Source organism: Labrus mixtus, chromosome 23, assembly GCF_963584025.1.
Source record: "Labrus mixtus chromosome 23, fLabMix1.1, whole genome shotgun sequence".
Taxonomy (NCBI): domain Eukaryota; kingdom Metazoa; phylum Chordata; class Actinopteri; order Labriformes; family Labridae; genus Labrus; species Labrus mixtus.
In genome coordinates, this window is record NC_083634.1 from 20,411,273 (window position 1) to 20,432,663 (window position 21,391).

Below are 21,391 nucleotides of genomic sequence, written 5' to 3' on the forward strand. Positions count from 1 at the left end.
TTATATTTATATTTACTTTTTATTTTTATTAATATTATAGTTGTTGTTTTTTTGATCCTTTAACCACTTGTTTCTATTTCTTTTTCTGCTCTTACCTTCTTATTGCTGTTCTCTTTTTATTTGCTTTTTTAGTTTCTTACATCTTTTTAAATCTTTGCTCCTCTTGGTCTCAGCTCTTGTTGTTGGGTTCTTGTGTTTCCTGGGTTCTTATGATGGTTCTTGTGATGGTTCTTATGATGGTTCTTGTGATGGTTCTTATGATGGTTCTCGTGATGGTTCTTGTGATGGTTCTTATGATGGTTCTTGTTTATGGTTCTTATGATGGTTCTTGTGATGGTTCTTATGATGGTTCTTGTGATGGTTCTCGTGATGGTTCTTGTGATGGTTCTTATGATGGTTCTCGTGATGGTTCTTGTGATGGTTCTTATGATGGTTCTTGTTTATGGTTCTTATGTTGGTTCTTGTGATGGTTCTTATGATGGTTCTTATGATGGTTCTCGTGATGGTTCTTGTGATGGTTCTTATGATGGTTCTTGTTTATGGTTCTTATGATGGTTCTTATGATGGTTCTTGTGATGGTTCTTATGATGGTTCTTGTTTATGGTTCTTATGATGGTTCTTGTGATGGTTCTTGTGATGGTTCTTGTGATGGTTCTTGTGATGGTTCTTATGATGGTTCTTGTGATGGTTCTTATGATGGTTCTTGTGATGGTTCTTGTGATGGTTCTTATGATGGTTCTTGTTTATGGTTCTTGTGATGGTTCTTATGATGGTTCTTGTGATGGTTCTTATGATGGTTCTTGTGATGGTTCTTATGATGGTTCTTTTGATGGTTCTTGTGATGGTTCTTATGATGGTTCTTATGATGGTTCTTATGATGGTTCTTGTGATGGTTCTTGTGTTGTCTGGGTTCTTATGATGGTTCTTATGATGGTTCTTATGATGGTTCTTGTGATGGTTCTTGTGATGGTTCTTATGATGGTTCTTGTGATGGTTCTTGTGTTGTCTGGGTTCTTATGATGGTTCTTGTGATGGTTCTTATGATGGTTCTTGTGATGGTTCTTGTGATGGTTCTTATGATGGTTCTTGTGATGGTTCTTGTGTTGTCTGGGTTCTTATGATGGTTCTTGTGATGGTTCTTATGATGGTTCTTATGATGGTTCTTATGATGGTTCTTGTGATGGTTCTTATGATGGTTCTTATGATGGTTCTTATGATGGTTCTTGTGTTGTTTGGGTTCTTATGATGGTTCTTGTGATGGTTCTTGTGTTGTCTGGGTTCTTGTGATGGTTCTTATGATGGTTCTTATGATGGTTCTTGTGATGGTTCTTATGATGGTTCAAAGCACTTTGTAAGCCTGTGTTTTTAAAAGGTGCTATATAAATAAAGTTATTATTATTATTATAAGAGAAATAAGAGAGCAGTCGGACTACAAACTGCCAAACAAAACAACTTTTCTCAAAGCACAACAAAAACACAATTTAAAGGACTCAACATGGCTCCCAGTCTGTCAGAGAATAGACTTTAAAATCCTGCTGCTGGTTTATAAAGCGCTTAAAGGTTTAGGGCCAAAATGCATTAGTGACCTCCTGATTAATTATGAACCATCCAGACCGCTCAGGTGGTCTGGGACAGGTCTGCTCTCTGTCCCCAGAGTCAGAACCAAACATGGAGAAGCAGCGTTCAGTTTCTATGCTCCTTATATCTGGAACAAACTCCCAAAAAACTGCAGGTCTGCTGAAACTCTCAGCTCTTTTAAATCCAGGTTGAAGACTCACCTGTTTACAGCTGCCTTTCATTAAACAGCTTTAATAAGATTTTAAACTTTAACTATGACTGTAACTTTTAACTCTTTTTATATTTTTATTTCAATTAATTTAATTTGAATTATTTTTATTTGAACATATGTTCAGATTTAATAATTTCACTGATTTTTTAATGTTCTATTTTAATATTCATTTTCTTTCCTCTGTCATGATGCTTTTTGATGTCTTGTGTGAAGCTCTTTGGATTGCCTTGTTGTTGAAATGTGCTATATAAATAAACTTGCCCTGCCTTCTGTTGGGGTGCAAAGCGTACCGATCCGACCCTAGAGGATCCCTTGTTTACCGTGTACCTGTTCTTCTTCTTGAACGTTTAACTTCACACCGTGTTGGGCTGCTATGATGTCACACTATTTCGTTACTGGAGAGGCTATCTCCATCTGGCGTAGATTCCACTTTACCAAATAAGGGCACGGCTGGCTGTGGAAACGCAACAAAAGATCAGGGTTATCGTACCAAACTGACCCGAACTGTACTGAACCAAACCAGCTTAACGGACTGCCCAGGTCCAAAGCAGACCTGTGGCTCTTTACCCAAATGTCATTCCCCACTCGCTTTCTCTCTCTCTCTCTCTCTCTCTCTCTCTCCCTGAACTCTACCCATTGTCCTGTCTTTTATATTAAAGATCCAAAAAGCCCAAAAATAAACCTTTAAAAAAGACTAAATTTTAAAGTTAAATTAAAGTCAGTGAAACGTTGTAGTGTTGCAGCCTCGGCCAGGAATCCCTTGTGAAAGATTTGTATTTAAAAAAACTTGTCGTAAGCCTGTGTTCACTTCCTTGTTTTTGGAGATGCTGAGATAAAAAGTTGTATTTAAGAGCTGCTGCTGCTCTTGTGAAGTATCCACACTCGGACAGACTGAAGCTACGCTGAGACACGAGACGAGAAGGTAAAGGTGCTGCACATTTTCAACTATCTTAACGACTCTGTTTTCCTCACAGCAGCTTCAATAACACGTCTGTTGATTCATCTTCAGCATCATCTCATCATCGACGTCACGATGAAGCTCCTGGCTCTCTGCGCTCTCCTCTGTGCCATGGTGGCTCTGAGCAGCGCTGAAGGTGAGGATGAAACATGGGGGGCAGGGGCGCGGTCCAGACTTTGGCCCACCTGGGGCACTGACTTACAGAGGGGTGGCATCAATTTCATTTTTTCACCCCTTCTATCTTAAGTGATTCAAAAACAAAGATGTGCAAAGTCACAATTTAAAGAACTTACAAAATGGCAGAAAGAAAAAGTAGGCAAAGTATTTATTTACAAGGGAAAGCAATGATGAAAAACAAGTTACGACATTAACTCGTAAAGGTGACTAACGGCAGAATGGTTGGTTTTAACGTAAGTCCCGCCTCTGAATAGGCAAAACAGCCAATCATAGATTTGGATTTTTTGGGTGGCCAATCAGATTTCAAGGTGGTGGCAGGGTCTCTGCATGTGTGACATGTTGTGGTCGTATTCATGTGATAACTGAAGTGTCAAAACTTTCCAGCTGCTGCAGAGCCGGAACCTGAGAACGCAAAATCAGGTGAGGATAAACTCTACATTATTTATTATGATACTTATTTCATGTTCTATAATGGAGCCTTAAAACATGCTGTGTGTTTCATGGTTAAGTGTCTTAACTACATCATTAAGCAAACAAGCTCAGCCCCTCGGTCTGTCAGATATGAGAGCAGTTATCAGGTCAACAGGTGTTGCAGTAATGGAAGCGGGCAAGAGAAGTGGTTCAGATAGAAGTGATTGTACCCGACCTAAAAAGCCTCTGCATGTTTCTAATGAGCTCTGTATCGAGTTGTGTTTGGGTACCGTTAACTAAACATCATTCCTTCATCTGTGTGTGTGTGTGTGTTTGTGTGTGTCCTTCAGGAGAGGTCGATGTTGACAAGAGGACGTGCTGGTGGTGGAGGCGTCCTAGTTGGACTAAGATCGGTTGCCGCTATTTCTTCTACGTTCGACAACCTCTGACTTGGCATCAGGCCGAGGTAAAAGATGATGAACATGCAGAATGCTTCTTGAATGGACTTCTTTGTAACTTTACTATCCTCCTATGACTTTCTTTTTACTATTGCTAAAGTTACTATGTACATTTGATAATCTCTCCAAAGGCAAGTTTTGCAAACCACACTGTGATTTCAAGCAGTCTTTCTTATTACCATTTCTGTAGAGAGGCGTGCAACATACAAAGTGACTCTAAGAATTTAACTGTTCATTCTCTCTGTTCTGTTCATGGTCACAAGTGAAGTCCAGACCCGGAACCAACAGTTTTCTATTTGTCTTCCCTTTAGAGGAACTGCCGCCGCCTCGGTGGACACCTGGCATCTGTGCATTCAAGACGGCAGTATCTTAAAATCAGAGCGCTGATAAAAAAAAGCTCTAGGGGGAGTCCAGCGACTTGGATTGGAGGCAATGATCGGTGTTGGGTAAGTCATTAACCAACATACATATCCTGTATTTGATCATGTCTATAAACCCCTCTATTTCAGCCTTGCTCAGAACAGGCTGTTTCTGTGTCTGTACCTTTAAATATGTAAATGAGCGGTGTCTGACCACGCCCCCTCCCTGGAAGGGCTCGGGTGTACTCGGTCTTTCTCGCTCCATGTCCTATTGTTTACGGTGAGAAGGCAGACTCAGAGGGCAGAACAAACACCTAGCTGTGGGAGTGTCACCCACCTGGGGGAGGGGCTACTGCCCTTTGTGATGTCATGAAGGGAAAATCTCCAAACGGCCTGTTTGAGCACACATTTTCTGAAAAGTGGAGCAAGCATCATTGGGGGGTTTGTAGACAGACTAGAGACACATGTTAGAGTTAGAGGAACATGGTGAAGAGGATTTTTCCGACATTTGAGTCTGGCCCATTGAACCAAACTTCCTGGGATCGTTCTGGTGTCTACAGTGATTAATTCAGTTGATGGTGTTCAAACATAAATGTTTTTCTAATGACATCTATTCTCTTTTCTAGGAGGGTCATTGGCGCTGGAGTGATGGTTCCCGCCTCAACTACAAAAACTGGTGCTGTGGAGAACCAAACAATGCTGGAAACCAGGACTGCTTGCAGATGAATTTCTCCCGTAAGTGATAAATTGTATTCTTTTTTTTAAGTATACAAGGGACAAAACAAAAGTAAGGGCCAGATTTATTAAGTTCCCAATTAAAGAGTACTAAATTGCTCCATTGTTCACTCCAAAAGTTTGCACGTTTGGTTGGTGGGCGTTTTGCGGGTGATCTACAAAGAAAATTTACATGAATGACACCAGGTGCAAACCTTGTGGAGGCGGTAGTATTTAAGTTAGGTTGTTCTACTGGTTTACATCACGGAGAGTTTGGACAGAAAGCAGGATGACTGCAAGCGCAAAATAGGTATCAGTGGGAGAGGCAAATAAACGCACAATACTTTTGAGTTATAGGAGATAAATCTGAATATTACAAAGAACATTTTGGTTATAAGAAAACATCAGCATTAAACAGGGCCTCTCTTTTCTTCCCTTCATCTTAAGAATGAAGTGTCATACATTGAGCAGGAGGTGTGAGCTGTGTCCTCTGTGGACCGGACGCTCTACACTCACCGTTGTTGCGCAGCAGACAGCTGGTCAGCGCTGTGTCTGATCGGACATAAATGACCTGGTAAGAGGTATCGAAGACGGGGGTACAAACAGTGGTGAGGTCCCCCAATCCAAGCGTCCTACAGAGTAGCAGCAGCGGGCTTTAGAGGGAGGAGACGAGCGCATTATGGAGAGGAGCACACCAGAGGGGGCGAGCTGGGGGAGAGACGCGCGACCCGAGAAAAAGGAAATCCCAGTTTAAAATATAATGTTGGTGAGAAGAGGGAAATAGGAAGAAATAAATGTCAATGTTAAAATTCTATAGAATTCAGAGGCTGTGAATGTTCAGTTTTCTTTGGCAACAACAGCCTGTAGTTTAATCATGGTGTTCCTCTTCCTTAACGTTTAGAATATTGAATCAAATTAAAAAATAAATGCATGCCATTTATTTTTCTGTCATTTAAAACATATTAACATGTGTGGGGGAAAACGCGATCTTTATGCCTTCTTTTGTTGAGCCTATGTCTCCTCCTAACTTCAATAACAGCAGCATGTTGTGTGTAACACTGCTCTCCTGGCGTTCTTTTCAAAGGTGTTAAATTCAGACACCGTCACAATCACCTCAGTTTTTGTCAGGTTTGGTAAATCACAATGCGTGTACTAACTTAACTTGTTTGCATTTTCTCCTCCCAGTATTTTGCATTTTAGGGCAGAAACGCCCCATATTACATATTCATAAAGTCAAACGTACTAAATGGACAATGCGTGTTGTTTTGACAGCTCTCTATAATGTTTTGAATTTAGACTGCAGTACCCATTTTAACCGCTAGGTGTCAGAGTTAAAGCGTCTTGTAATTCTTATCTACATCCTTCTGTTCTATGTTTCTGTTGTTTACAGGTCGCAAATGCTGGGATGATGCCCAGTGTTGGCTTAAGCGTCCCTCCGTCTGTGTCAGAAACAGGAGACGGTGATTTCTGGTCCGATTCGAAAGGCATGAAGAACCTGGAACGCTCTAAATCTCTTTTATTCTCTCTCTCTATCTATTGCTGTAACGCTAAAGGAAAGATGCGACACGTGACGACAACAGGAGCTGGATCGTCTCTGAGGCCTTGTGCCCGTAATAAGATCAGACTGAATGTGTAATGGAAAGGATGCTTTAAGCACATCTTCATTTTTTCTTTTAAATTAACCTTTTTCTTTCTTTTCTTATGCAAAATAAAAAAAGCTTTGAGCATTGAAAAAAAAAAACCTGTGTTATCTGTGAAATATGTTATGATCATCCCAAAGTTATGTGCTGCTTTTACAAAATGATCAGTTTCAGGAGGGGAGAAGCCATTTTCATTTTCAGAGTTCTCTCAGTCACCTACAGTTCATTTAAAGGAATGTCTTAACCCAGTGTTTCCCACACATACTATACTTGGGTGCACCGCCCGAGTACATATCAGATCTGTTTTTATTTATTTTTTAATTCATTCAAAAAATTGCTGCGAGTGAGTGCAGGCGCGCTCATGGCTCCGTGCAGCAAAACTCCTATCTCGACTCCTGCAGAGAGACGGGAGAGACGGGAACCAAGACAGAGGAAATCAGCTGCTTGCTGCTGATTCTGTGCTGAACTCCTATAAATAATAATAATAATATAATAATAACTTTTCAAAACACCATCAAAGAGACATACTCCTGTGCGCGTGCGTGGATAAATCGAACAGATTCAAGTTGTTTGTAGCTAAAATTTAGAGGGGAAAACACATTTGATATCAATACAAACCTAATATTAAAATAAACCCTGAGGTAAGAGGAAGAAGAAAAAACAAAAGGTGTAAAATCCTGCAGTTCCTGGAGTGTCCACTAGAGGCTGGCTGCAGAAACACAGGAAGTCACATACACACCCATTCTAAAAAGTCTGTTTTTACAGCAGAGATTAACATGTTTACAGCCTGGTTCAAAAAACCAAATAGGTGTGATTAGCTCATGTCTCGATGGACACACACTGTACGGGGGGTGAATGTTTTGATGACTCATCAGTTTTGATTTGATGAAGGATAAGAGTTATTCACAATAAGGCGTGTAGCTGACCTGATTGACAGGTGGGCGCGGTGTAACGGTTTGTCAGGAGGTTTAAAACCCGCCTCAGCTCCAGCTCTCAGCCTGTCGTTAGGTTGACTGAAAGTTAGACTGAGACAGCATTTCCAGCATGGAGACCGCCATCCATGGGACTCCAGCGCCCCCTGCAGGAACAGACGGGGGACGTCACTCAGGCTTGGTCCATTAATATTTTCTGTCGGTGGACGGTCCTGACTGAACTAAATATTTTAAAGACGCAAACCTTAGTTGTTGGAGTGAAAACTAAAGTCAAATAAGAATAAAACTGCAAAAATACAAGAATCATAGCGACAGTTTAATAGTTAATTCTTTAACACATTTACTGACTGACAACAACATGGCAGCTTTTAGAGAGGAGGAATGGTTGAACAACGGGACATCACAAATCAATTACAAACGTTTTCTCATCGGTCACATGCTGCGACATTTACAGAAAGTTATCAGTTCCATTTCTCCAAAATCATTTCTGAAGGCTGTCGCTGCAATCGAAATGTTACATCATCAAAATATTCAAAGGGGCTCGTTCAGAAAACTGATGTTTGAATATAACCTCAAAGTATAAAGTTAAGTCCAGAAAGCAGTCCTTAACCCTTTAATGGTTTCAGGCTGTGGGATGGGGGGGCATTAAGTGGGTGATGCTAACGCTAATGAGAAACACTGAGGGAGGTCAAACTCTCAGGATTCAAATAGATATAAAGACACCGACAATGGGGGGCGCTGTTGAGCAATGGAGGATTGAGACGTGTTTTTCGTAGCTCCGGTAACTTTACTTTTTTAAAACACTAAACATTTTGTATATCCACCTAAGAGTACTACAAAGTGATATAGAAAAACACAAGTAAGTGGAAAGGAACGTTTTAAGGGGAATAAACGATGTTGAAAAAGGGAAAAACCAAAAAGACCGACCAACAAGAAACAGGCCTCGATCTGATGGGATGATGCCCGACGACATGAGTGAGGAGGCGGACCCACCAAACCGTGCTGTGCTAGCTGCTATCGTTGCATTGCGGAACGAAATATCTCTGATTAAACAGGATATATGTGCAACTACAGATGCCCGTATACAGACAGTATACACTGTGCTAAGAGACGAACTGGCTACAACTAAAAAAGAAATGCTAAATTCCATTACAGCCCTGGAGAAAACTACGGCCTCGCATGAAAATACTATCAAAGATATAGAGAAGTCCGCCTCACACTATTCAGACGATGTCACTCATTTGCCAAGTTACCCGCCTGAACTCTGAAGTCGAGAAGGTAACGGAGAAATGCGAGGATTTAGAGGGGCGCTCACGGAGACACAACATTCGGATTATCGTAGTGCCTGAAGGGGCCAAAGGTCCCAAGCCGAGGGACTTTATCGCTGGGCTATTGCAAGAAGTGCTGGGACTGGATGAAAAACCTCATAGACCATAGACCCCAAAAAAGCTGAGGAATACGCCGAACGTCTTGCCACACCAGGTTCGGCTGCAGCGGGAGAGGAGGACATTTAATTCACTGCAGATGCGGACAGTTTGAGATTTAAGGATGGTGGTTACGTACAGGTGCTAGCTCGTTAGCTCTTGTGGCTAACACTAGCACAACACAGACTGTTATTATAGTGACACACACACAGTTGGTGCCTTAATATTTGACGGTAAGACCGCCCCTTTTACAAGATAAATAATAAGAAGATTTTATGTCCTCCACGTACAACACAAAAACCGAGCTCTTAATAGCTCAAGGGTATGTTACTTTTATCTTAAATACCTGTTCATTTACTAGTCTTAAGCACATTCTGTAAACAATACGGTTATTGAATGACTGGGTACTGTCTTCTCTGATTCAATCTGTTGATGATGTTAGCTCTCCGGTTGGATTCTCGGTTATGCAATTGACCTAATCTTTTGTTCCTCTCCTCACTGATTCCACTTGACTTATTTTTATTTTTTATGTTTTGAGTTACTGGGCTATGGGATCATAGTTAGTAGTTAGTTCTTAGTTGACGCGAAACTTGCACCCTAAATATCACAGCATTGTTATTTGTGACCACAGCCCCCTAACCTTCTCACTACATTTAGACCATATAGATAAACCGCATACTTCTTGGAGACTGAATTCACACTTACTCTCCGAAAATAAATTTTGTGAATATCTGAAAGATCAGATTGCCCTATACATTGAGATGAACGACATCCCTGGGACCTCTCCCTCTGTCCTCTGGGAAGCATTCAAAGCTTACATAAGAGGCTGTATAATCTCGTTTGAAGCTTCAAGAAAAAAAGAATATAGGACCAAGTTAAAAGAATTAGAAGACCAAATTAAACTCCTGCCTTGCATAGAAAAATAACATCACTTAAGTATGAATACAACAATATCGTATCTGCGAAAATAAGTAAAGCATTCCTTTATACCAGTCAAAAATATTTTGAATTTGGTGATAAGCCACATAAACTCCTAGCTAGACAGCTTAGGAAAATGGAAAGCGACAGATAGTCGCCAATAGTTCCCTTTCTGTGGGGACACAAAGCCCGCAGAATAGGTAAAAAACATCTCTGTAAGCCAAAGCTTGAAGGAGGATTAGCACTCCCAAATTTCTTGCTCTACCATTGGGCTTCAGTGATAAAGACATTTACCTTTTGGTTAGATACATCAATACCATCATCTAATTGGCTGAAGTTGGAGCGGGAAGACTGTTACCCGTACTCCATAGGTGCAATCCTACTAGCTCCAACTAAGACAAATAAATCGCTTTATAGTAATAACCCTGTTATACACAATATGATTCGTACCTGGAAGCAAATCAAGTCTAATCTTAATCTTAGTGTTATATCCCTTGCACTTCCTTCGCCCCCTCTAATCTTGATGGAACCTTCCATATGTGGAGCGTAAAGGGCATCCACTGTGTGGGGACCTATATATAGGAGACGTCTTTGCTTCATTCACACAATTACAGCGGAAGTAAGAATAACAACTTTTTTCGGTATCTACAAGTTAGAGATTATATACGGAAACACTCAAAAGGGTTTGAGACAGTAACACTATCAAAAATCGATGACTGTCTAAAACTATCCCCATATGAAGCTAAGTTGATATCTCATATCTATAATACTCTATTATCAATGAGCTCCCCCTCATCTGAAAGCTATAAGCATAAGTAGGAAGAAGAGTTTGGTGAATCAATTTCAGAAGATTAATGGAAGAAAAGCCTTGAGAGTATACATACTTGTTCAAATAACGCAAGACACTGTCTCATCCAATTTAAAATTATACACAGGCTCCACTACTCGAAAGAAAAACTACACAAAATATACCCAGCGGTATCGCCTAAATGTGATAGATGCCAGTCTTCTGTGGCAACTCTTCTTCATAGTCTTGCTTTATGTCCAAGGATTAAATCTTTCTGGATTGATATCTGCAAAATTATGTCTGAGGTCATGAATATTTCAATTAAACCAGAGCCTCTGCTCATCATTCTTGGAACATCTCTGACCTTTCGAGAACTAATTGCAACACAGCGGTACTTTCTCTCTTATTGTCTTATAACGGCAAAAAAATTAGTTCTTACTTTGTGGAAAAGAGCAACTGTTCCTACCTCTAAAATGTGGTTAGAAAATCTAACTAACACTCTCCATTTGGAAAGGATAAGATATGTTCTGAAGGACAGACTTCAACAATTCAATAACACCTGTAAACCCCTTGTATCATATCTTGCAACTGCTGACCGAATACAACAGTCCTCGTCCTAGCACACACTGTACAACAACTGAGATGGTTGAAGAGTGAAGGTCTCTGAGGGTCGTGGGGGGTAAGGATTGGGTGGGTGGGTTTTATATTTTTTATTTTAGTATTATTTGTACTCTGTTTGTTTCTCTGTTCTTTACATTGCATGTTATTGCACTTTATTTCTTAACTACCTTATTTAAATATTACCTCTGTGCCTATCTATACATCTGAGCTTCAAATAACATCAGGGTTACATGCACAACTGTAATAACTATAAAAACGAGTCTGAAATATATTGTTGAATGTATGTCCGATTTACTTGCTCAATAAAAGATATTGAAAAAAAATGTAAAAAAGACACCGACAATTAACTAAGTGTCTCAAAGAGTGTCTCAAACCCTTAAAGGAGCAGTACGTAACTCTGACACCTAGTGTTTAAAATGGGTACTGCAGTCTAAATTCTAAACATCATAGAGAGCTGTCCCCCCCCCCCCCCCCCCCCCCCCCTCCTCTCTAGAGTGGATGCTCACACAGGTCACCATATAGCAGACACTGAAGCTTCAGTGTTTATCCAGCTCTGCATGGGTCTGTAAACCTTTCTGTGTTCTAACCTCTCTCCATTTTTCAAAAGCATCTCCAATATTGATCCTAGTTTGAGCACGTTTCTGCTCGTGGAGCTTATTAGAAACCCCTCTTCTCAAAAGGTGTTGTCACTTTTTATATATTTGGTTTATGTTTTATTTTAGGAATTCCACAAATATTTAAAGGACTATTTCATGTGGTTATGGTTTACAGCCCTTCTTTTTGGACTTGCTTTGGACCAATCAAAACTACTTTCGAGCCACTTCTCTCCCCGTCCTGCTTTCATTCTTTAATGTGCTGCTTCTTTGACATTCTTCATCGGCAGTTCATTCCATAAAGTCAACCGGAAGAAACATACTTTTTAAAAATGTTCACTCACGATTCTGTTGAGGGCATTTTCCAGAATGTTCTTCTCCACTCTTTAGTTCATATTGCGATTCTGTTTAACTACATGAAGCATTGATATAAAGGTAAATATTCTCACTATAGCGTCGTATAGAGGACTCTGTGGCATCGTCTGCCACTTTAGCGTTTTCTTTCTCCCATCACGTTTTACCCTCAGGAGACGCGTGTGTGAAAACGTCTCGTGTTCTATTGTCATTTCTGAAAGTCTGTTTTTTCTAACCAGTAAACCTTTTTTCATCAAGAGCAGAGTTGTGACATCTATACATTACTGTTGCATAATTATGGTCCCAACATGACTTTTAGATTTCTCTCATTTACCAACGGCCTGAGCTTTCATTGCCCAAGAACTTTTTGGAGAAGTGGAAACTTCTGATAAGAAGTCCAAAAGAGAAGTTGGGGAGTTGTTTCATCAGAGTTATCATTTTTATTTTATTCCACATCATCGGGACTTTCAACACAGTGAAGACAAACGTTTCTCCTCAAGAGAAAACATTCAATTCTATTCTGCAATCCATCGTAGGTCAAAGGTCGGTTGTTCAGTTTTTCATCCCGACTTTCAGTCCCGATGCTTCACAGTTCACCTGATTCAGTGAGTCTCTAAACTGCAACAACATGGTGCAAAAGAGTTTTGTCGAGCGCAAATTACTGATGCAGTGTGTTGGGCCTCAGCCATGTGTGCTGGACAAAGGACTCAGGCCTGTATCGCAGTTCTCAAGCCTGACTAGAGTTATTTTGGAGGGAACTATACAAAGGAGTTTTAGCCCACCAACCCCACAAATAGGTGTGAAAAGTGGGGGGGGGGGGGTGGGGGTGCTTGAGTTCTCTATCCTCATTGGAGGAGGCCTGAGGTAAACCCACAGGCAGTCTGAATTCAAGCGTCAGAGGATTCAGCTAACTACTTCCACGGCATATTTTTAGGAATTTTGGGCGCAATCAGAGGCTATCAGGTTAGAGCAAAAACAAGAGTTTCTTTCCTTTGATTTTTCGTAAGACGTCATTGAACGCAACTGGACAGAAGCGCTGAAGGAAGCCCACTGATCCCTGAATCCACAAAGAACTTGGCTCCTGTAACCAGAAGACCCTATAGAGCAGCGCTCTGGTCGAAGATCTGAACCCTCCTCCTACATCTGCCACAAAGGAACCCTGCCCGAATCTGTTGATTTAATATTCAACAGAGTGACGATCTAACCAACTTTGCAACGATCACCAGGAGTTACCCCAAGTAAGAGCTTTGGTCTGGGCAGAAATAGTTTCAGAAATAGTTATGTTTCTTTTATAACCACTGATAATTATGCATCATTGTTGACAACATGTCACATTCTGTTTATTATCTGTTGTAAGCTGCTGAATTTTTTTTATTGTAATGAACTGCTGTGTTCACCTATGTGTGTAATGCTATGCTAGTTTACCTTCAGTCAACGGCTTTCACAATCAGAAAGACCAGTGTACCCACCGTTGAATCAAAGTCCGGCCACTGGCTTTCTGGTGTTTAAGTAACAGTTACTGAACTCAGCTCAGAGAGCTCAAACTATTTCAAAAGGTAACCACACGGCTTCCTTTGTTGTCCACCATTTTGTCCACATGTGACGAAGCCACATGGTGCATTGTCTCTCTCCACCATCTTGTTTTCTCTCTCTCTCTCTCTCTCTCTCTCTCTCTCTCTCTCTCTCTCATACATACACACACACACACTTTTACACCTCATTCACAAGGTTTACTTGATAATGTTTGTTTGCTTAGATTAGTTTGTGATAGTTATTTGTTTGATTAAGTTCATTGATTTTGGATTGATGTTGCTTTGTTTAAATAAATTCTGTTATAATTTAAGGGAGCAGTTGTTTGTGATTACTGGTTGTATTTACATTGTGATATAAACTGGGTGCGAAGGCTTTGTGTACGGATTTCACGCCTTCAATTTATTAAATATAGTTATTAATTATTAATAATATTAGTAATTAAGTAACTAATTTGAGACTGATTTGAGTGATATTTTGGTTATTTTCCCTGATGGTGCCCCAAGAGTTGATTAAACATAGTTTAATGATATTGTTATTTATATTATTAATAATTGCATATAATTATTAAAGAATATAACCATAGTTGACTTGATTCAACCCCAACAGGTGTGTCCGGCTCCGTCAGACCCTGTCAGCCTTTTTGCGGCCGATTCCACATAGAAAAGTAACGGCGCGGTTGGTGGGAGGAATCTCTCTGATTGGCTGTTCAGCTAAGAGAAATAAGAGAGCAGTCGCACTACAAACTGAAATACTGCCAAACAAAACAACTTTTCTCAAAGCACAACAAAAACACAATTTAAAGGACTCAACATGGGGGCGCTGGTAGCCCAGTGGAACCACATGTATGGAAGCTGAAGTCCTCTATCGACCCGTTTCCACCGAGCGTTCCGGTTCAGTAAGGTACCCATTTATTGGCGTTTTCCACGGTCAAAAGTTGGGAATGGTACCAAAATAAGACCTGTACCGTCCTACTTTGGTACCCTTTGGTACCCGCTGCTGCTAGAGTCCGCACCAAGACCAAGAAAATGGTTCACATCAGTCCAGTTCTGAGGTCCTTACACTCGCTCCCAGTCTGTCAGAGAATAGACTTTAAAATCCTGCTGCTGGTTTATAAAGCTATTAATGGTTTAGGGCCAAAGTAAATTAGTGACCTCCTGATTAATTATGAACCATCAAGACCGCTCAGGTCATCTGGGACAGGTCTGCTCTCTGTCCCCAGAGTCAGAACCAAATACGGTTCAAACTCCCAGAAAACTGCAGGTCTGCTGAAACTCTCAACTCTTTTAAATCCAGGTTGAAGACTCACCTGTTTACAGCTGCCTTTCATTAAACAGCTTTAATAAGATTTTAAACTTTAACTCTGCACTGTACCTTTTAACTCTTTTTATATTTTTACTGGCGTAGATTCCACTTTACCAAATAAGGGCACGGCTGGCTGTGGAAACGCAACAAAAGATCAGGGTTATCGTACCAAACTGACCCGAACTGTACTGAACCAAACCAGCTTAACGGACTGCCCAGGTCCAAAGCAGACCTGTGGCTCTTTACCCAAATGTCATTCCCCACTCGCTTTCTCTCTCTCTCTCTCTCTCTCTCTCCCTGAACTCTACCCATTGTCCTGTCTTTTATATTAAAGATCCAAAAAGCCCAAAAATAAACCTTTAAAAAAGACTCAATTTTAAAGTTAAATTAAAGTCAGTGAAACGTTGTAGTGTTGCAGCCTCGGCCAGGAATCCCTTGTGAAAGATTTGTATTTAAAAAAACTTGTCGTAAGCCTGTGTTCACTTCCTTGTTTTTGGAGATGCTGAGATAAAAAGTTGTATTTAAGAGCTGCTGCTGCTCTTGTGAAGTATCCACACTCGGACAGACTGAAGCTACGCTGAGACACGAGACGAGAAGGTAAAGGTGCTGCACATTTTCAACTATCTTAACGACTCTGTTTTCCTCACAGCAGCTTCAATAACACGTCTGTTGATTCATCTTCAGCATCATCTCATCATCGACGTCACGATGAAGCTCCTGGCTCTCTGCGCTCTCCTCTGTGCCATGGTGGCTCTGAGCAGCGCTGAAGGTGAGGATGAAACATGGGGGGCAGGGGCGCGGTCCAGACTTTGGCCCACCTGGGGCACTGACTTACAGAGGGGTGGCATCAATTTCATTTTTTCACCCCTTCTATCTTAAGTGATTCAAAAACAAAGATGTGCAAAGTCACAATTTAAAGAACTTACAAAATGGCAGAAAGAAAAAGTAGGCAAAGTATTTATTTACAAGGGAAAGCAATGACGAAAAACAAGTTACGACATTAACTCGTAAAGGTGACTAACGGCAGAATGGTTGGTTTTAACGTAAGTCCCGCCTCTGAATAGGCAAAACAGCCAATCATAGATTTGGATTTTTTGGGTGGCCAATCAGATTTCAAGGTGGTGGCAGGGTCTCTGCATGTGTGACATGTTGTGGTCGTATTCATGTGATAACTGAAGTGTCAAAACTTTCCAGCTGCTGCAGAGCCGGAACCTGAGAACGCAAAATCAGGTGAGGATAAACTCTACATTATTTATTATGATACTTATTTCATGTTCTATAATGGAGCCTTAAAACATGCTGTGTGTTTCATGGTTAAGTGTCTTAACTACATCATTAAGCAAACAAGCTCAGCCCCTCGGTTTGCCAGATATGAGAGCAGTTATCAGGTCAACAGGTGTTGCAGCGATGGAAGCGGGCAAGAGAAGTGGTTCAGATAGAAGTGATTGTACCCGACCTAAAAAGCCTCTGCATGTTTCTAATGAGCTCTGTATCGAGTTGTGTTTGGGTACCGTTAACTAAACATCATTCCTTCATCTGTGTGTGTGTGTGTGTTTGTGTGTGTCCTTCAGGAGAGGTCGATGTTGACAAGAGGACGTGCAGATGGAGGCGTCCTTGTTGGAATAGGACCGGTTGCAGATGGAGGCGTCCTTGTTGGAATAGGACCGGTTGCAGATGGAGGCGTCCTTGTTGGACGAGGACCGGTCGCAGGTGGAAGCGTCCTTGTTGGACGAGGACCGGTCGCAGGTGGAAGCGTCCTTGTTGGACTAAGATCGTTCACAGGTGGAAGCGTCCTTGTTGGACTAAGATCGGTCACAAGTGTAAGCGTCCTAGTTGGACTAAGATCGGTTGCCGCTATTTCTTCTACGTTCGACAACCTCTGACTTGGCATCAGGCCGAGGTAAAAGATGATGAACATGCAGAATGCTTCTTGAATGGACTTCTTTGTAACTTTACTATCCTCCTATGACTTTCTTTTTACTATTGCTAAAGTTACTATGTACATTTGATAATCTCTCCAAAGGCAAGTTTTGCAAACCACACTGTGATTTCAAGCAGTCTTTCTTATTACCATTTCTGTAAAGTAGAGAGGCGTGCAACATACAAAGTGACTCTAAGAATTTAACTGTTCATTCTCTCTGTTCTGTTCATGGTCACAAGTGAAGTCCAGACCCGGAACCAACAGTTTTCTATTTGTCTTCCCTTTAGAGGAACTGCCGCCGCCTCGGTGGACACCTGGCATCTGTGCATTCAAGACGGCAGTATCTTAAAATCAGAGCGCTGATAAAAAAAAGCTCTAGGGGGAGTCCAGCGACTTGGATTGGAGGCAATGATCGGTGTCGGGTAAGTCATTAACCAACATACATATCCTGTATTTGATCATGTCTATAAACCTCTCTATTTCAGCCCTGCTCAGAACAGGCTGTTTCTGTGTCTGTACCTTTAAATATGTAAATGAGCGGTGTCTGACCACGCCCCCTCCCTTGAAGGGCTTGGATGTACTCAGTCTTTCTCGCTCCATGTCCTATTGTTTACAGTGAGAAGGCAGACTCAGAGGGCAGAACAAACACCTAGCTGTGGGAGTGTCACCCACCTGGGGGAGGGGCTACTGCCCTTTGTGATGTCATGAAGGGAAAATCTCCAAACGGCCTGTTTGAGCACACATTTTCTGAAAAGTGGAGCAGGCATCATTGGGGGGTTTGTAGACAGACTAGAGACACATGTTAGAGTTAGAGGAACATGGTGAAGAGGATTTTTCCGACATTTGAGTCTGGCCCATTGAACCAAACTTCCTGGGATCGTTCTGGTGTCTACAGTGATTAATTCAGTTGATGGTGTTCAAACATAAATGTTTTTCTAATGACATCTATTCTCTTTTCTAGGAGGGTCATTGGCGCTGGAGTGATGGTTCCCGCCTCAACTACAAAAACTGGTGCTGTGGAGAACCAAACAATGCTGGAAACCAGGACTGCTTGCAGATGAATTTCTCCCGTAAGTGATAAATTGTATTCTTTTTTTTAAGTATACAAGGGACAAAACAAAAGTAAGGGCCAGATTTATTAAGTTCCCAATTAAAGAGTACTAAATTGCTCCATTGTTCACTCCAAAAGTTTGCACGTTTGGTTGGTGGGCGTTTTGCGGGTGATCTACAAAGAAAATTTGCATGAATGACACCAGGTGCAAACCTTGTGGAGGCGGTAGTATTTAAGTTAGGTTGTTCTACTGGTTTACATCACGGGGAGTTTGGACAGAAAGCAGGATGACTGCAAGCGCAAAATAGGTATCAGTGGGAGAGGCAAATAAACGCACAATGCTTTTGAGTTATAGGAGATAAATCTGAATATTACAAAGAACATTTTGGTTATAAGAAAACATCGGAATTAAACAGGGCCTCTCTTTTCTTCCCTTCATCTTAAGAATGAAGTGTCATACATTGAGCAGGAGGTGCGAGCTGTGTCCTCTGTGGACCGGACGCTCTACACTCACCGTTGTTGCGCAGCAGACAGCTGGTCAGCGCTGTGTCTGATCGGACATAAATGACCTGGTAAGAGGTATCGAAGACGGGGGTACAAGCAGTGGAGAGGTCCCCCAATCCAAGCATCCTACAGAGTAGCAGCAGCGGGCTTTAGAGGGAGGAGACGAGCGCATTATGGAGAGGAGCGCACCAGAGGGGGCGAGCTGGGGGAGAGACGCGCGACCCGAGAAAAAGGAAATCCCAGTTTAAAATATAATGTTGGTGAAAAGAGGGAAATAGGAAGAAATAAATGTCAATGTTAAAATTCTATAGAATTCAGAGGCTGTGAATGTTCAGTTTTCTTTGGCAACAACAGCCTGTAGTTTAATCATGGTGTTCCTCTTCCTTAACGTTTAGAATATTGAATCAAATTAAAAAATAAATGCATGCCATTTATTTTTCTGTCATTTAAAACATATTAACATTTATGCCTTCTTTTGTTGAGCCTATGTCTCCTCCTAACTTCAATAACAGCAGCATGTTGTGTGTAACACTGCTCTCCTGGCGTTCTTTTCAAAGGTGTTAAATTCAGACACCGTCACAATCACCTCAGTTTTTGTCAGGTTTGGTAAATCACAATGCGTGTACTAACTTAACTTGTTTGCATTTTCTCCTCCCAGTATTTTGCACATTAGGGCAGAAACGCCCCATATTACATATTCATAAAGTCAAACGTACTAAATGGACAATGCGTGTTGTTTTGACAGCTCTCTATAATGTTTTGAATTTAGACTGCAGTACCCATTTTAACCGCTAGGTGTCAGAGTTAAAGCGTCTTGTAATTCTTATCTACATCCTTCTGTTCTATGTTTCTGTTGTTTACAGGTCGCAAATGCTGGGATGATGCCCAGTGTTGGCTTAAGCGTCCCTCCGTCTGTGTCAGAAACAGGAGACGGTGATTTCTGGTCCGATTCGAAAGGCATGAAGAACCTGGAACGCTCTAAATCTCTTTTATTCTCTCTCTCTATCTATTGCTGTAACGCTAAAGGAAAGATGCGACACGTGACGACAACAGGAGCTGGATCGTCTCTGAGGCCTTGTGCCCGTAATAAGATCAGACTGAATGTGTAATGGAAAGGATGCTTTAAGCACATCTTCATTTTTTCTTTTAAATTAACCTTTTTCTTTCTTTTCTTATGCAAAATAAAAAAAGCTTTGAGCATTGAAAAAAAAAAACCTGTGTTATCTGTGAAATATGTTATGATCATCCCAAAGTTATGTGCTGCTTTTACAAAATGATCAGTTTCAGGAGGGGAGAAGCCATTTTCATTTTCAGAGTTCTCTCAGTCACCTACAGTTCATTTAAAGGAATGTCTTAACCCAGTGTTTCCCACACATACTATACTTGGGTGCACCGCCCGAGTACATATCAGATCTGTTTTTATTTATTTTTTAATTCATTCAAAAAATTGCTGCGAGTGAGTGCAGGCGCGCTCATGGCTCCGTGCAGCAAAACTCCTATCTCGACTCCTGCAGAGAGACGGGAGAGACGGGAACCAAGACAGAGGAAATCAGCTGCTTGCTGCTGATTCTGTGCTGAACTCCTATAAATAATAATAATAATATAATAATAACTTTTCAAAACACCATCAAAGAGACATACTCCTGTGCGCGTGCGTGGATAAATCGAACAGATTCAAGTTGTTTGTAGCTAAAATTTAGAGGGGAAAACACATTTGATATCAATACAAACCTAATATTAAAATAAACCCTGAGGTAAGAGGAAGAAGAAAAAACAAAAGGTGTAAAATCCTGCAGTTCCTGGAGTGTCCACTAGAGGCTGGTTGCAGAAGCACAGGAAGTCACATACACACCCATTCTAAAAAGCCTGTTTTTACAGCAGAGATTAACATGTTTACAGTCTGGTTCAAAAAACCAAATAGGTGTGATTAGCTCATGTCTCGATGGACACACACTGTACGGGGGGTGAATGTTTTGATGACTCATCAGTTTTGATTTGATGAAGGATAAGAGTTATTCACAATAAGGCGTGTAGCTGACCTGATTGACAGGTGGGCGCGGTGTAACGGTTTGTCAGGAGGTTTAAAACCCGCCTCAGCTCCAGCTCTCAGCCTGTCGTTAGGTTGACTGAAAGTTAGACTGAGACAGCATTTCCAGCATGGAGACCGCCACCGATGGGACTCCAGCGCCCCCTACAGGAACAGACGGGGGACGTCACTCAGGCTTGGTCCATTAATATTTTCTGTCGGTGGACGGTCCTGACTGAACTAAATATTTTAAAGACGCAAACCTTAGTTGTTGGAGTGAAAACTAAAGTCAAATAAGAATAAAACTGCAAAAATACAAGAATCATAGCGACAGTTTAATAGTTAATTCTTTAACACATTTACTGACTGACAACAACATGGCAGCTTTTAGAGAGGAGGAATGGTTGAACAACGGGACATCACAAATCAATTACAAACGTTTTCTCATCGGTCACATGCTGCGACATTTACAGAAAACAAAAAACCCACTGCTAACGACTCGTTTCAACTTCGTTCAGCGGGACATGAATGACGTCACAGCGAGGCTCCCTCCTCTGATCCCACCTCGCAGCTCGGAGCGAGATGACTGAGAGGAGACCCTGAGCTTCTCTCAGGTGTGTTTACAATTCAGACATTTTTAAAACGACAAAAACACACGACTGAAATCACGCAAGAGTCAAAATTGTGAGCAAAAAAAATAAAAAATACCCGATTGGAAATAAAATAGGACGCCATTTTGCACGCTCGTCGTGTCAGAATGATTGATTGTGACGGATCAATAAATGAGCTCAGAACGGTACCATAATAATGCCCGGAGACCAGGATGTGACACCTTTACATCCATTTATTTATCACATTCACTCGCTCACTCACTCACTCGCTCAATCTCCAACAGTATTTCCCATCATGCACTGCACTA

At 41.3% G+C, this 21,391-nt stretch overlaps 2 protein-coding genes and 1 long non-coding RNA gene across 10 annotated transcripts in view; 2 read left to right on the forward strand and 1 right to left on the reverse strand.

Annotated features, from left to right (window-relative positions):
- LOC132958074 (eukaryotic translation initiation factor 4E type 2-like) overlaps positions 1–21,391 on the reverse strand; it is an 83,951-nt gene that overhangs the window by 30,043 nt on the left and 32,517 nt on the right. The gene's annotated exons all lie outside the window — the stretch shown is intronic.
- Positions 2,572–19,660, forward strand: LOC132958075 (galactose-specific lectin nattectin-like). 8 transcript variants are annotated; one of them, XM_061030676.1, is made up of 8 exons: positions 2,572–2,711; positions 2,799–2,883; positions 3,309–3,344; positions 3,686–3,716; positions 16,681–16,870; positions 17,179–17,313; positions 17,853–17,961; positions 19,310–19,660. In XM_061030676.1, exons 2-8 carry the CDS (start codon positions 2,823–2,825, stop codon positions 19,381–19,383), a joined length of 636 nt encoding a protein of 211 aa, XP_060886659.1. In that variant the 5' UTR covers positions 2,572–2,711; positions 2,799–2,822; the 3' UTR covers positions 19,384–19,660. The 8 variants fall into 8 exon arrangements, with proteins under 8 accessions (XP_060886659.1, XP_060886663.1, XP_060886661.1 ...); XM_061030680.1 differs by having other exon boundaries at positions 16,717–16,870; XM_061030678.1 differs by having other exon boundaries at positions 3,689–3,716.
- LOC132958077 (uncharacterized) lies at positions 15,428–16,680 on the forward strand. Its single transcript, XR_009666711.1, has 4 exons — positions 15,428–15,567; positions 15,655–15,739; positions 16,165–16,200; positions 16,542–16,680. It is a non-coding gene; the product is annotated as an uncharacterized LOC132958077 (long non-coding RNA).